At 39.6% G+C, this 17,175-nt stretch overlaps 1 protein-coding gene across 1 annotated transcript in view; it reads left to right on the forward strand.

Annotated features, from left to right (window-relative positions):
* Cmya5 (cardiomyopathy associated 5) overlaps positions 1–17,175 on the forward strand; it is an 87,953-nt gene that overhangs the window by 36,720 nt on the left and 34,058 nt on the right. The window contains 4 exon segments of the mRNA XM_047554745.1: positions 331–9,931; positions 13,623–13,718; positions 14,564–14,797; positions 16,465–16,487. Coding sequence (XP_047410701.1) covers positions 331–9,931; positions 13,623–13,718; positions 14,564–14,797; positions 16,465–16,487 — 9,954 coding nt within the window.

Here is a 17,175-nt window from a genome sequence, read left to right on the forward strand (position 1 = left end):
AGATCTCAGGGACAGGTGCAAGAGTCACAGTGGGGATCTTGACTCAAGTGAGTCACAGGGAGATCAGAAGGGCAATCCTGATGAGGAAAGGTGCTGAACTTAATTCAGTTGTTTTTGGAGTTTTTTCTGGTCTGGGATGTGTTATTGTATTTAATATCCTGACTTTAATTATTGAACTTTATTTTATATACATTGCTATTTTTGGTGTAGATGGCAACATTGATCTCTACATATTTTAATTTCACATTAATTCTTTAATGCTAAAATGTATTTACTTATTATTCTATTACTATTGTAATGTATAATTATTGATATTATTTTTTACTACAGGTTATCAGACCAGGATGAAGAGGGCAAGACCAAGCAGGAGTGTATTATATCTGACCCCTCCTTTTCCATGGTGACAGTTCAACGGGAAGATAGTGGAATAACCTGGGAGACCAATTCAAGTAGATCTTCCACTCCCTGGGCTTCAGAAGAAAGTCAGACGTCTGGTGTACATAGCCTGGAAGGATCAGCTGCAAATTCTGCTCCAGGAAACGTTTCCTTTATTGTGGATGAAGTTAAAAAGGTTCGGAAAAGAACTCATAAGTCAAAGCATGGCTCACCATCATTGCGTCGGAAAGGCAACAAAAAAAGAAATTCTTTAGAATCTCAAGATGTTCCAGCAAACAAAAAAGACAATCCTTTAATTTCAGAAAACCAGGCACTAAACACTGAGAAAGAAAAGTCATATTCTAGCATTTATGATAAGACAAGAAAAAAGAAAACCACCTCAAATACACCTCCAATTACTGGGGCAATATACAAAGAACACAAGCCCTTAGTGTTAAGGCCAGTCTACATAGGAACAGTACAATATAAAATTAAGATGTTTAATTCTGTGAAAGAAGAATTAATTCCTCTACAATTTTATGGAACATTGCCAAAGGGTTATGTAATTAAAGAAATCCATTACCGGAAAGGGAAAGATGCATCCATTAGTCTAGAGCCAGATTTTGACAATCGTGATTCTAATATAGTTTCTAAAACAAGCAAATTAGTAACCCAAAGCATAGCTGAAGATAAAGTAAAAGAGCTTGCTCCACCCTGGAGAAGTGCCCTCTCCAAAGGATCAAAGTCTCTGACCTCCTTGTTTAGTAATGAAGATCAAAAGAAAATTAACAGTGATTCCCTCCCAAATGCCACATCTGCAATGCAACACACAGATTCCTCTTATTCAAGTATTGATACAGCAGAGCGGAAAGTACAGTCCAGGCCTCCACAATCAGTGCCACAATGGTCAGGTGAGGAAGCAAAACCCCTAGTGGAGCCTTCCTCTCTTCCACCGGATACATCTGCAACTATGTTCCTGGAAACAGCAAAGGAAGAATTTGAGCCTGATTCACAAGAACTCATAGCTTCAAAGAACGATGCTTCAGTTTCTCCAGTTTTAGTGGATGAGATGAAGGAGGAAGACATGGATTCTGCTGACTATTCCATTTCACTGGAGACACTGAAGGATTCTTTGGAGGCAGGCTCGTTAGATCTGGCACCCTCTACTCAGGAAGGCTCATTAGATCTGGCACCCTCTACTCAGGAAGGTTTTGAGCCAGACAAAGAAGAGCTGGACCTGACTTCATTGGAAAGGGCAGAACCAGTCTCTGGACAACTGACCCCACTTCTTCACAGCATCCAAGAAGAAAAGGCAGAACGTGTGCTTGAGCCATCTCTTCCTGAACCTCAAGTGCTACAAGAACCAGAGAAAGAAGACATAGAAACTTCTCTGCCAATAGCTGCTATCCCTGAACCTGAAGATTCTGATTTAGCAGAAGAGATCATAGAACTTGACTACCCAGAAAGTCCAGTTGTTTCCAAGAAGTCCTTCTCACCATGTTTGTCACCTGAAGCGGACCACAAAGAAGAGGAGCCCATTCTACCATTAGTGACAACAGCAACACCTGAATATGTCACTTTGTCTGAGGAAGAAAGAGAAGAACATGAATCTGTTTCCACCGATTCTGCTTTTGTATCAGAATATTCAGTCCTGCAGGATTTGAACCATGAACTAGAGAAGCAAGAAGGTGAGTCAGTTTCTCCATCCAATGTAAAAGCCATATCTGAACATGAAGTTTTGTCAGAAGAAGAGAATGAGGCGTTTGAGCCTTATTCTCCAACTTCAGACTCTGTGTCTGAGAGCTCTCTTTCACCATCCACAGCTGGGAAGACTCCTGAATGCCAGGCTCCTTTGTTTTCAACAGTTACATCAGAACACACGGTCCTATCAGGAGATGAGGCCCCAGAAAGTGGACATTACATGCCAGATTCCACATCTACTTCTGAATATTTCATTCCATCACATGCAACACAAGAGTCACTGAAGGAAACAATTGACCACAAGTCTCCATTAAAATCAAAAGGTATCTCTGAGCACACCATTCTATCAGAAGAGAAGAAAGACACTGGACCATATTCTCCAGATGTGGCCTCTGCATCTGAATGCTCTCTCCCACCCCACATAGCCGAGGTGGCTTCTGAATGCCAGCCCCCGCCACTTTCAGTCTCCCCATCTGTGATCCTATCAGAAGAAGAGACAATAGAAATGCAGCGGTATTCACCCTCTTCCACATCTGCTTCTGAATTTTCGGTACCTCCATATGCAACACCAGAGTCCCAGGAGGAAGAAGTTATCCACAGATCTCCTCTAAATCTAAAAGGTGCTTCCTCACCCATGAATTTATCAGAACAAGAGCAAGAAGACATTGGACCTTTTTCTCCAGATTCTGCATTTGCTTCAGAATTCTCATTTTCACCCTACGCAACTCAGGAAGCAGAGAAAAGACAATTCGAGCGTGATTCTCCAATGTGTTTAACATCACCATCTGAACACACTATTTTGTCAGATGAAGATACTGAAGAAACTGAACTTTTTTCTCCAGACTCAGCATCACAAGTTTCAATCCCACCATATAGAATCCCAGAAACAGAGGTGAAAGAAATTGAGCCAGATTCACTATTAACTGCAATGTCTCCTTCAGGTTACTCTTCCTTTTCTGAAGCAGATGAGGAAAAGATTGGATCAACAGCTGCTACACCTGTACCTGAGTATTTTGATTCATCACAGAAGAAAAACGATGAACCTTGCCCTTTCACATCTGCACCTGAAGACTTGAGTCTGACACCTTCAGCAGAAATTGAGCCAGATGATCAAACAATATCAACATCTGTATCTGAGTATCTCATTAGGGCACAGCAGCAGAAAACTCTAGCATCTGTGCAGTCTGAGCCGGAAGATTTGGTTCCACCATATTTAACCAGTGAATTAGAGAGGGGAGAAATTAAAACAAGTTTGTCAGCAGCTACAGTTCCCCCTTCTCCACCTGCACAATCATCCATGGTAAAGGAAGAAAAAAAACCTGTTTTACCAGCACCTCAGTATTCAATTTTACCTGATTCAGTCCATGCAATTAAGAAAGAACCGGAACCTCAAGCATCACTCACTCTAAAGTCTGCCGATGAACAGATGGCTTTGTCAAAAGTCAGAAAGGAAAAATCTGTGCCTTATTCTCAAGAAGCTACAGCTCATGTATCAGAGGATCAAAAATTGGAGCCTCAGCCTCCAAATGTTCCAGAGTCTGGGATAAAATATTCAGTTTTTCCTGACTTAGTAGATGAGCCAAAGAAGGATGTTAAACCCAATTTAGCTTCAACTGTGACTTCTGAACTAGAACAGAGAATGTTGTCAGAGAATGAGCCTGAAGCAGTAAAACCATCTTCACCTCTAAAGGAAACATCTATATCTGGATCTAAGGCTTTATCTGGAGTGAAAACGGAAGTGAAACACGATTCCAAAATAACGAGTACATCCAGAGAGCTTCATTCAGCCTCATCAGGAGTAGAAAAGGAAATTGGACATGGTCCTCCTGCACCAGCATTTTCAGCATGGTCCAAAGAAATGAAAGAAACTGAACCTAGCTCCTCCACAGCTACAACACCTGTAACTAAACTTGATTCAAACTTAACCAAATTAGTAAAAGAAGAAATCTTGACAGATTCATCTCTTGCCACCCCTGTAGAACATTCAGTCTTAACAAAAGTAGGAGGGGGTGAATTGGGAAGTGCTTTGCCATCACCTGAAATGTCTATAGATGAGCATTCAGTTCTTAAAGAAGAAAAGGTAGCAATTAAAAGTGCTTCTTCTCTCACTGAAACTCCTTTATCCAAAGATCAGGCTTGGTCAGAAGCTGGGAAGGAAACTAAATTAGATACGCCTCTAAGTGGATCCTCTATAGCAGAGCATTCTATTTTGTCAAAGGTAGAAACTGAAGAAGATAAACCTGGGTTGCCAATCTCCAAACTCTCATCTTCTCAGCGTTCAAATATATCTGAGGAAGCAAGGGTAGAAGACACACAAGGTCTTTCGTTTTCTACAGTCCTCGACTCTGAACGTTTGGTTTCATCACAGAACAAGAACTCCATGTCTGCCTTGGATGTGTCAAGACCAGAACCTGTACTTTCGCTGCACCTGGGTGGTGAAACCAAGAAGGAAGCCGGACTTCCTTTACCACAAAATGTGTCACCTGTACCCAAACATATAGTTCCCAAAGGCGAAACCGAGGAGACAAGTTCTCCCAAGTTTGAAAATTTAGCGTCAGTAGATGTAGCCTCGACATTACTAACTCTCAAAGATGGTAAGAACAAACAGGCAAGTGAGACATCTTCTACAGCTCAGGGAGACTTCCTGCCACAAAAACAAGATCTGGCTCCAGCTGAACTCCTTTTGGAGTCTGAGAAGAGAGACAAGCCACAACAACTATCAGAATTACCAGAGGCCAGGCCAGAATTCACAGGTGGTTTAGGTAGGCAAAGTGAATCCACAGGTACAGAACCAGTAAAGTCTCTTACAACTGAATCAGAGGATTCTGTTTTAGAAAAGAGTCTAGTTGAGCTTAGGAGCAGAGGAGAAGGAACTGAAAACAGGGAACTTCATATGTCTGCTACAGAACCATCAAAGATTGCTTCTTTTGACCTCCTTGTGGAACAAAAGAAGCCTAAGAAAGCACTTCATTCAGATCAAGCTGTTAAATTGCCTGATGTGAGCAGCTCTTTTGCAGATAAACCAGATATGGGTGTTAAACAGTTTTCATTTGTGAAAGAGAATTTGCCTTTGGAACAATCAAAATCATTTATGACAGTTGAGCCTGCAGATGCTAAAAAAGCAAAAATGAAAGAGTCCCTTATTTCTCCAAAGGATGACAACTGGATGCTGGAAAAGTCAGAAAATTTGGCCAGTCAATGTGAAGAAAGAATATTAGAATCTGTGCAGCTGGATTCTTCTGGCAGCAATGATCTCATGACAGAACAGGCCAAGCCTGCCCCATTGGATAAAGACCATACATATGAAATCAGAAAGCAGGTTCTGCCACATTCTACTGAAGAACCTCATTTGTCTTCACAAGGAGTATCTACTCTAGATACTGACAGTGGTAATAGAGAGACATTATTGACTACACCTTACTCAACAGAGGAAATAAAGTTGACCCAAGAACCCAAATCTCTAGTTCCAGTTGAAAATGTAGAGAGAAACATAGTAGAGGGGAGAGAGATCTATTCTTTCATGGGAAGGGAAAGTTTGATGTTGGAGAAAGCAAACACAGAATTTTCCAGGTCTTGCAAAGAAGATATCCAGGAAGAAATCAAATCATCTCCTGAAAGAACCCTCCAGAAACTATCATCTGCCCCATCCATGGAACAGGTGAAGTCAGAATCTATCCCCTTTCCTGTCAAAGCAGACCATTTCCCAGCAGAAGTCAGGGAACCTATACCAGGCAACGAAAAAGAAGCTTGCAAGAGCACACCTCCTTTACTTGGAGAGAAATCATTAGAAGAATCAAAAATAGTTCAGTCAAAGATTGTAGATAATGCTAGTGAGAAAAGTAAAGGAACACATGAAGTGAAAATATCAACTCAAAGAAAACCTATCCCCTCAGTCCCAGTGAATGAAGAACCTGAACCCCCAGAGACACCTGAGATGACACAAAAGCTGCCTGAGAAGCCAAAGGCAATTGAACAAAGCCTCCCTGAGGAAAAGGGAAAGAAAGGAATTTCATCTTTCAAATCATGGATGTCTAGTTTATTTTTTGGATCAAGCACTGCAGATAACAAAGTTGCTGGAAAAGATTTAGAAACTCAGCCAAGTTCTGTAGAAAAAGTAGTGACCATTTTAGAGCCTAAAGGTATAATTCCTGCTGATTTCAATGCAACTGAGAAACCAACTGATGATTCATCACCAGAGGCGACACTTAAAACTACTGAAGAATCCAGAGGTACCTTAGTTAAATCTCATGACGGTCAAGACCTGAAAGAAAAACCCAAATTTTTATCAAAGGTAGATGTTTTAAAACAACCAAAACCCAACTCTGAGGTGTCTACTAAAGATTATGAGAAGAAAGAAATTTCAGACTATTCAGAGGAAATGGACATAAATTTAATTACTTCTGCTGATGGTGAGAAACATCTTGGAATTCAACCCTATTCCCCCATGCATGAGAAATCAGTTATGACAGAAGCCAAAAATGTTCCTCTTCATGTTACTGAGATTAAAAAGGACCAGAAGCCAGAAATCTCTCCTCCATCTAAGTGGAATATTTCTGTTCTTAAGGGAGAGCCAAGCAGTGATAAAATAGAGAAGTCACTCTTTTCATTTGATGTAGTAGATAAGATACCACAACAGCCAAAATCATCTTCATCTGACTTCACAAGTGAAAATATCACAAAGGAATCAGAGAAGTCAGAGCCAATAATTGTGCCAGCAGAAGAATCAAAAGGCATCGTAATTGATCTTAGTGAGGACAGACTGAAGAAAGAAATGCCAAAACTTACTTCCTTGAAATGTTCTGAAGAGGAAATGAAACTCAGATCTTTTAGCCCAATGGAGGAGAAAGATAACTTAGAAACTAGATCACTTACCTTGGCAGAAAAGGAGGTGTTGTCAGAAAAGCAAGAAACTGTTGCCCCCTTACAGCTTATGGAAAATAAAGAAACATGGGAGGTATCAACGGTTCATAAATCTAGACCTATGAAATCAGAAGAATCAAAACCTGCTGTTAGACTGGAGCGCATCTATCCAAGTGAAGACCACAAGGAAAGATCCTACGTTATTGTTGGTTCTGAGGAGGAGAAGGGAGAAGAAAATATAAAGCAGGCACAAGTATTTCCAGAAGGAAAGAAGCAGCAGGAAATTCAGCCTTATTCTCTGAATGTGGCCAAGTCTATGCCTGAAGAATCAGCTATCTCTTTAGGTAATTCTTTGACTGAAACTCAACCATTTTCATTTATCAAAACAACATCTATTATTGAAAAACCAGAAAGCATACTCTCAGAAGCTGACCCAGAAATCAGGGAAAGAAAGACAGTTGAAACCCAACCACATTCATTAGAAGAATGTGAAATTTTGGTGGAGAAAACCAAGAGTTTCCTCCCTGTGGATCTTCCTTATGATGAAATGGGTTTTCCTCCTCAGGAAGGAAACCTGGCATTAGAAAAGTCAAGCAGGGACATGACAGGTCACAGAGAGGAACAGGAACAGTTCTCACTGTCAGAGCTATCTAAAGGTGGTTCAGTAGCTACCACAAAAGAAAGTATGAAGCAAGAATCCTCATCTAAAGACTCTGAAAGGACTTTAGACCGTCTTTCTGATGAAACAGAGAGTTTAGAAAAACCTCTGTATTTGTTGTCATCTGTAAAATCACAAACTCTTGTTTCAGGAACTTCTCCAGAAATTAGTACAGTGAAGAAACAGGAAATGCCATGGTCAGAATTGACTCCAGAGAGGCCCACAGTACACACTATTCAAACATCTAAAGATCACCCAGCCCAGGTGCCTAAACAATCTGTTCTTGTTTCAAGGGGTCACTTGGAGACTGTGGAGGATACCCCTGTAAATGTACCACCCTCTTCAGCAAGAAGCAACTATGCTCAATTTATAATGAATGCATCAACAACCAATGCTGATAAAGTGGCCTCTGCTAAAGAAATGTCCAAGGAGCCCAAAGACATATATGCAAAAGATGAAGAATCGATAGTAACTAGTAAGCCAGCTGGGCTTTCAGAAGATCAGAGGAGTGCCTTTAGTATCATTTCTGAAGGCTGTGAGATACTGAATATCCATGCCCCTGCATTTATTCCTTCAGTGGATCAGGAAGAAAGTGAACAAATGCAAGATAAGTTAGAATATTTGGAAGAGAAGCCCTCATTTAAAACCGTATCCCTCCATGATGATAGTGAGGCTGTTGCTTGCCATGAAACATTAAGGAGCAAGTTAGAAGATTCTGATGGGAAAGTTACATCATTGAAAGAAAATGAACAAAAAGAAATTCGTGAAACAAAAGAGGCAATATCCACAGATTCAGGAACTGGTGATTTAGCTTTTATTCAAACCACTATTCCCAGTGAAGAGGATTATTTTGAAAAATACACTTTGATTGATTATAACCTCTCCCCAGACCCAGAAAAACAGAAAGCTCCACAGAAATCAACTATTGAAGAGAAACTATCAGAGGAACCTACAAGAGAATCTATCTCTTTTCCAGGAAGTTCACAGGAAAGTGCCCCGGAATATGACTTGGTGAAATTGGATGAAAGTTTTTATGGCCTGGAAAAGGACCACAGCAAATTATCTTACCCAGAAATGCAGAAGTCTTCAGTTACCCAAAAATCAACTGGTGGAAATGCTTCAAAGGACACAAATAGAGGTGTGGACTCCAGGTCACCTGGGGTTCCTCTATTTGATGCAGAGGAAGGAGTTTTGTCAAGAACCCAGATATTTTCTACCACTGCCAAAGCCGTTAATCCTGAGCTTCTGGAGGAGCCACCTGCACTTGCATTTTTATATAAAGATCTGTACGAAGAGGCAGTTGGAGAGAAAAAGAAGGAAGGGGAGACAGCTTCTGAAGGTGACAGTGTGAATTCTGAGGCATCATTCCCAAGGAGAAATTCTGACACTGATGATGGCACAGGAATATATTTTGAGAAGTACATACTCAAAGATGACATTCTCCATGACACATCTGTAACGCCAAAGGACCAAGGCCCAGGTCTGGAAGAAAAACCAGTTGGTAAGGATGATTCATACCAACTGATAGCTGCAGAAGGGGAAATTTGGGGAAAGTCTGGAACTATTTTTGGGGAAAAAAGTCTGGAAGAAGATAGGAAGACTGTTTACAGGGAAGAAGAATCAGTAGGCCATGTGGTGACCCTTGATGGTGTAGCAATGCAGAGCAAAGCTCCTGTCACCGAGGAAGTCAGAGTGGTTACCCAGAAGATAAGTTATGCGGTTCCATTTGAAGATAGCCGCCATGTTCTGGAGAGTGTAGATGAGTCGAATAGTCAGGGTAACGAGGTAGGAAATGCAAGTGCAGAGGTCAATCTGAATGTTCCAGTACAAGTGTCCTTCCCAGAGGAAGAATGTGCATCTGGTGCAACTTATATTCAAGAAACACTACAGGAAGAACCTAAAGTACTGGTCCCACCTGAACCATGTGAAGAGAGAACCCGTAGTAGTCCCGTGCAGGATGAGTATGATTTTGCTGAATCCCTCAATTATGAAGTAGTTAGTCAAGACGTTTTATCAGAAGAACTATATTCAGAATCCACACCTGGAGATGTGTTATCTCAAGGAAAGGAATCATTTGAACATATTGGGAAATGTGAATTTGTTAGTGAGGCAGAACAAAGTATGTCTGATGAACAGAAAGAGTTGAGCAGAGAAAGAAGAGAACAAGAGCAGTTATCAGATTTAGTAACTGAGAAGGCACAAAAGGAAGCGAAGAAGTCCCAGATTGACTCATATTGCTACACCTGCAAAAGCCCAATTTCTGCAATGGACAAGGTTTTTGGCACCCACAAAGATCATGAGGTTTCAACTCTTGATACAGCTATAAGTGCTGTTAAAGTAAGTCAATTTTAAAGTATACAAATGATAATACATATACATTCAGTTTGCTTTCACATTTTCTTAAATTAAAAAATGACCAATAAGCTGGGCACAGTGGTGCACACCTGTAATCCCAGCTACTTAGGAGGCTGGGGAAGGAAGATCACAAGTTCAAGGCCAACCTGGGCAACTTCATAAGATTCTGTTTCAAAATAAAAAGTAAAATAAGATAAAATGATAGATCTGGGGATGCAGCTCAGTGATAGAGTGCCACTAGGTTCAGTTCCCAATACTGTAAAACAAAAAACAAACAAACAAACAAACATAATACAACATTCAATACATTCATCTTTAAGAAGAATGGTTAGACTGAAAGCAAACTAAGAATACTTTTGAGCTGGGGATGTAGATCAGTGGAAGAGCACTTGTTTAGCCTGTGCAAGGCCTGGGTTCAATCCCAGCACTGCAGGAAAAAAAGTGCTTCTCCAAGAATTTAGTTAAGATTGGTTTTACAGATATTTTACTTGGTATATACTATGTGCCAGACATTTTTCTAGGTTTTAGGGATACAAAGAAATAAAGGGCCAGGGTCACTGCTTTTGAGGGCTTATCATCTTATAGCAATGACCCTACTATTAAAAATGCCAAACAATTTTAAACTTAAAAAATACACCTTTGAGGAGCTGGATGTATGCATACCTGTAATCCCAGCTACTAGGGAGTTGGAGGCAGGAGGACTGCAAGTTCAAGGCCAGCCTGACTTAGAGAGACTCTGTCTCAAAATAAAAATTAGAAAGGGGGCAAGGTATGTAGCTCTGTGATAAAGAGCTTGCCTAGCAAGTGCAGAACCCTGAGTTCAATTCCACTTATCTCGAAAAAAGATATTTATACATATGTATATACCGTTGAGCATAAAATACACTTATTTTCTGTCATCTACAATATCATTCTTTAAAAATAGACATACATTTGTATTTCATAGACAATTCTATTGTAAGTTTTATATACTCAAGACAGATTTTTTTAAATATTTTTTTTAGTTGTAGGCAGACACAATACCTTTATTTTATTTTTATGTGGTGCTGAAGATTGAACCCAGTGACTCACCTGTGCTAGGTGAGCGCTCCACCACTGAGCCACAACTCCAGCCCAAGACAGATTTTAAATTCTGATTTTCTTCATATGTCCTGTTTGCTTTGAAAATTCATTCTGGCTGTCTGTAGTACTCTAATGTTCTAGGTAAAGTTAGTCACAACACATATCCTTAGGTGTGTGATTATAAACACTCCATTTTCTCAGAGACGCTATTGGAATTCAGCTTAAGTTTTCAAGACTCACTTTTCAGCAGACTTCAAACTGGTCTCGCTGCTCTTGCCTCTTTAATCCATTCCCCAGACTGCAGCCAGAATGACCTTAAAAGTAGCAAATAACAATAAGAATTAAGCACTGATTGTGTTAAGTTCTTTATATGCAGGATGCCTTTTAATCCTCACAACCCTGTCATTGTCATTAATTTGAAGGTAATAAAATGGGTTCAGGGAATTATCCGATTTGCCCAAGGCCATGGGGCAGAACTTGGATTGCTACTCAGGTCTGTGTGATGCCAGAGCTCATGCTCTTGACTGTGTATTTATATTGCTTGGCTCAGTGCCTTGCTAATGTTAGTGATTCTCAAAATGATCTGTTTGATCACTATTAAATAATTGTCAGACTCATTTTGATTAAGTAGGATAGCCTTAGAATCTTGGCATTTTTTGCCCTACCAAATTAATTCTTTTTGACTTGTCTGATACTTTCCCATTTATCCTGGGTGAAACATTGTTGAAACTTTACCTGTGGAAGTGTAGGGTAGGGAGTGGGGCAATTTCTTTTGTGGGATCTTTGACATTGGCTGCGTTGGCTCCAGGAAATGTGACTGATACTATGGTGACACTTGGTTTTGTTAACTAACAGTTATTGGACACCATCAACAGAACTAGATTTTTTAGTCTTTTTAGGTATATTTTATTGATCTCTAAGTTTTAGAAACTAAAAAATAATTATCTAAATATTGTCAATTTTTCAAAACTAGGGAGATCCGATGTCTCCTGACTTAAACATATTATAAAGTCATTGATCATGATCTTTCTAAATAGTATGAGAAGGAGAATGTGACAACCAGTTGATGAAAACCAATTTCATTTAGCTATAAAGGTTAAGAGTTGGTTGGCAACTTTTTAAAAATAAAAATCAATTGAAAAGTTGTAACTTGATAATACCCTAGCATCTTTTATGCCTCTTCAAGGTTTGAGAGCTACTTTGACAGATGGCCCAAGTCCTTGCTTCTCCTCCCCAGTTCTTCCTCATCATTGTGGCTTACCTTTTGTCCATCATTCATTTTCTTAAAAAAAAAATATTTTGTAGTTGTAGATGGACAGCATGCCTTTATTTACTTGTTCTTTTTTATGTGGTGCTGAGGATTGAATCCAGTGCCTCACACATGCTAGGCAAGCACTCTGCCACTGAGCCACAGCCCCAGCCCTGCATCATTCATTTTCTTCCTCCACTCCTTTCCTTCTTTCTCAGTGTTTATTCACCTCCTGTTCTGTGTCAGGAATGGTGCTCATCATCAAGAGTGAGAATTTTAAAAAAGTGGGGAGGAGCAAAGACTCGTGGATCCCTTATATCAGTATAGGGCCATGGGGACATGATGTGCTGAGAAACTAACTTCCTGGGTGTGAAGCAGTGGGACAGAAGGGGGAGGGCTGGGGATAGTATTTCTAAAATCTGATGATTGGCTGAGTCTTAAATGAGATAGACTTCTAGTAGTCAAGGGTAGAGAGCACATTCTAGAGCTAGAGAATACCATAAGGCAAAAGGCATACTTGTGAGAAAGAGTTTGAGGAAAAGATGTGGCTTGTTTGACTGTAGCTTGTGGGGGCTGGAAGGTTCTTGAGGTAGGGACCACAGAGGAAAGTACAGGCCAGATCCTGAAGAGGCTTCATCAATGTAATATCTTTGTCATTCTGTGGCTAGTGAGTCAGACAACTGAAGTGGTTATTCTGTTTTGTTGTTAATTAAGTTTAACTGCTAGATTTATAACTATAGCTGAATCAGGTACTATCTTTCCCCATCACTGCATATATTTTCAGTTGGTTGCCCCTTCTTGAGTATTTCAACCCTTCGAAAGTCTAGAAATTTGAGGTCCTTTCAGCACAGTTTGCATTTTTTGGTATGCTAGACTCTGATCACCTTTGCAGGGTCAGGTCTTCTAGGCAACCGAGGTCATTGGTGAAAAATGGGAAAGAAACTACTCAGATATATTGGAGCATTTCAGTAAAAAGGCTGCTATTTCAGAAAGTATTAAAATTAAGGCTTTAGGAGAAAGCATTAAAATTGAGAGTTCACTAAAACAAACATGCTTTTAAGAAGTACCCCCCCCCTTTTTTTTGCATGAGAAGATAAAAAAAAATTTTTTTTTTGAGAAGTTAAACTTTTGATAAACTATGTACAGTCGCTTTTGGGACTCTAAGTCACAAACCTCTTAATTGTTATCAGACAGGATTATCTTGTCAATTTAAATAAAGCAGCACAAAGTTTGATTTGTTAGTGATTATGGCATAGGAAATCTCTATCAAATATGTTAAATGTATAAGGAAATTGAAGTCTGCTGCTTAGAGTTATTTTCTGAAATATTGTATATTAAAGATATTTTAATTCCTTTCTTTAGGTTCAATTGGCAGAATTTCTTGAAAATTTACAAGAGAAGTCCTTGAGGATAGAAGCCTTTGTTAGTGAGATAGAATCCTTTTTTAATACCATTGAGGTAAGTTATCATAATGACTTTTACTCTATCACAAGTAAATGATTCTGATCTAAAAGGATCTGAATTGGAGTTCATGTGTGTTGTTTTCTGTTGTTGGTTTTGTTCCTTTGCAAGCGAGTTTTCCTTCTGTCTGAAGTCAGACTACTTCTTGCCTAAGGATAAGATTAGTACCTAAAAACGGGTACTCATTTATTGCACATTTACTATAATGAGACAAATGCTTCACATGCTTTACTTATCTCACAATAACCATATGAATAAATAGTATGAACTATATAATATACATGAAATATGTATTATTATTGTTTCCAAAGTCTCTCCCCCTTCCTGGAGAGAGTGGGAGCTGCCCCTTCCCTGGAGAATATTTGAGAATAAAGGACCTTTTTCAATATCCTGGCAGTTCCCTACCTCATGTCATCATATTAGCGGAGTGCCAAAAATTGTACTAACCCCTCTCCACCACCTGACAGCCCATGATCCTCACTAACTGCCATAACATTTTTTTTTCAAGTTTTATCTGTGGAATGCAGGTAGGTAAGACTTACATACAAATATTTTCTTTCTTCTTCCCTCTCCCTCTTTCCCTTCCTTCCTTTCCTTTCCCTCTCTTCCTTCCTTTCTTTGTATTTCAGTGTCTAAAAGTTATTATAAATTATTTGTAAGAATAACATCAAGAACATTTCTATTGCAAAGCTAATTATGGCAAAGGAAGTTGGTAGTTGGAAATTTAGACTGTTCACTTAATGTTTGATTCTCTTATCAGGATGCCAGAGGTCAGTTCTTAAAAAAGAAAAAAAAAATACCTCGTGTTTCATTCAGAAGTGTTTTTGATTTTTTTCCCCTAGGAAAACTGTAGTAAGAATGAGAAAAGGTTAGAAGAGCAGAATGAGGAAATGATGAAGAAGGTTTTGGCACAGTATGATGAGAAAGCCCAGAGCTTTGAGGAAGTGAAGAAAAAGAAGATGGAGTTCCTGCATGACCAGATGGTCCACTTTCTGCAAAGCATGGACACTGCCAAGGACACCCTGGAGACCATTGTGAGGGAAGCAGAGGAGCTGGATGAGACTGTTTTCCTGACAGTAAGTGCCCAAGTAAAACAGGTCCCAGCACCTGGTGCCCACCCTGACACAAGTGTGCTTTTGAAAGTTCATCTTTCAATATTCCTTGCGATCATTTATATCTCAGTGTAGGGTTTATATAATTCTGGCTCTTAAATTTTTTGGGGGCATGCATGATATCTATAGAAAAGGCCCTGCCAATCTTAGAAGTCCAAATGCTCAGATAGGGCCAAAGTGCATGGAGTTGGGTCACAGTATCATCATTCCATGCTATCACACTGCAAGGATCACCTTCTAAGAGGGAGAGAAAGCAGCCTTACAACCTTAGTCATGCTACACCTTCCTTCTGAGGGCTAACACAATCTCCTGCTGCCTGACATCCCTCATGCTGACCCCCAGGCCTGTCCTCATCAATGTCTAATCTGAGGTAGCCTCACATGTGGGCCATTCCCTCTGAGTCTTATCTAATAGCTGAGAGTAACATTTTGGTACACACTTTTAGATGAAAAAGCATTACCTAAAGTGTGATATCCCTTTCAAATAATATGGTGGTGTTTTTCCAAGGGGCTTCCTGAGGACAGGGTTCCTTAATTCAAGCAAGCAACTTAACGGATAGGGATATTCCCCTGGATGCTTCTCAATTTTGCACCACAGAGTTAGCTCTTTGCTCTTCATAATTCCCTAGAATATTCAATAAGACACTGGTTGCCCATGGGACCAGGATTAAACAGATGTAATGGAGATATTTTCCCAGGGCACAGACCCAAACTTAATTGTGGAACAGGAAAAAGCATCACCTGATGATTTCAAAGTTCCCTCTTCTCCTAGCCATCTGGAAAAAGTTTGGAGATCAAGTGAGGCAAAATGGAGAAATGTTAAGTGTTTGATTTGCCTACAGGGACATCTCCAGCCAGGGTAAATTTGAGTCTAGTGGACATGGCCATCCTCAAAGGAGAACTGAAATCTTTAGGTTGCTTTATTTTATTTTATTTTTTTAGGTTGCTTTATTTTTAATTAAGGCAAGCACCTCTTAAGAAGCATAACATTAATAAAGTGTTTGTGTTCCTTGAGGACTTTATCTTTGTTTGATAAGATTATTTTCTTCTCCTCAGAAGAATAAATTGGGAACAAAGCATTTTTCCCTGCTTATAAAAGTGATAAATATTCATTCTAGAATGATTGGAAAATACACAAAAGCACAGAGAAGGTGTCACTCAGTGATAACTACTGATTACATTTTTGCTATGTATCCTACATTGAGCAAATTTTAGTCATTTTTCTTGCTTCAGTGACTTCTATTCTGGAAGCCAAGCCACTTGTTAATAAATAGAGAGAAGCAGAGAACAAGCATCCCATTGCCAGCCCTGCTGATCAGAGAGAACAGAGGCAAACTGCTAAATAAAGCCCCGCCATCCTTGTCCATGCCCTGTCCCTGACTGTCCTCCTGAGCACTGATTTCCCTGATGCCCAGGCTAAAGCCCCAAAGAGAAATAGCACCGAGAAACTGAAGGGTCATGATATTCTAACAGGTGTGATCTTAATGCTCTTGCTTGGTTGTTCTTTTTGTTATTAATTAGTCTCTCTCTCTCTCTCTCTTCCTCTCTCCTCCCTCCCTCTCCCTCCCCCTCTCCCTCTCCCTCCCCCTCCCCCTCTCCCTCTCCCTCTCTCTCTCCCTCTCCTCCTCCAAGTCATTTGAGGAAATCAATGAAAGGTATATAAAACATGGTATAATGTAGTGGTGACTGAAAATAGCATGACTGGATGCTTTAGATTTAATATTTTGATGCTTTATAGGAAACAAGCTGACAATTAAAAAAATACATTTAGTGAGCTACTGAATTCTCACTTTTAAGACATGGTGCTTTTAAAAGCTAAATGACAGCTTTGAAAGAAAATTGCATGTGCTTTAGTTAAATAACAATTATCATAATGTAGATTTTTAACTGCCTTCTCAAGATGTATATTTTCATCCCAGTCTACACCATCTTTCCTGTCACTGCATACAAAAAGTTTTGTAGCTACTTAGACTTATTGGTTAAATATGAGAATGTGAAGCAATCATCCATATCTGCCTTGAATAATTTTACGACGTATGTAATCTTAATGGCATGTTCTCTCATTTTCTCTTCAAACGATAGTCATGCATTTATCTTCTCTTTCTGCTCAGCTAACCTAAACAAATCTTCCTCTTTTGATTTTGTTTGGTTTTGTTGGTATTCTTAACAATCAGTCTAAGAAATTCTTCATTCTTTTGAAAGGCAAAACACTCAAAAAGAAATTAGAAAATGTCATAAAAACAAAACATTGGACTTACATTTATCCTTTTTTTTTTTTTTTTTTGGTGCGGGGGCTGGAACTCAGAGCTTCCTGCATGCTAGGCAAGCACTTTACCACTGAGC

This window comes from Sciurus carolinensis, chromosome 6 (genome assembly GCF_902686445.1).
Source record: "Sciurus carolinensis chromosome 6, mSciCar1.2, whole genome shotgun sequence".
Lineage (NCBI taxonomy): Eukaryota > Metazoa > Chordata > Mammalia > Rodentia > Sciuridae > Sciurus > Sciurus carolinensis.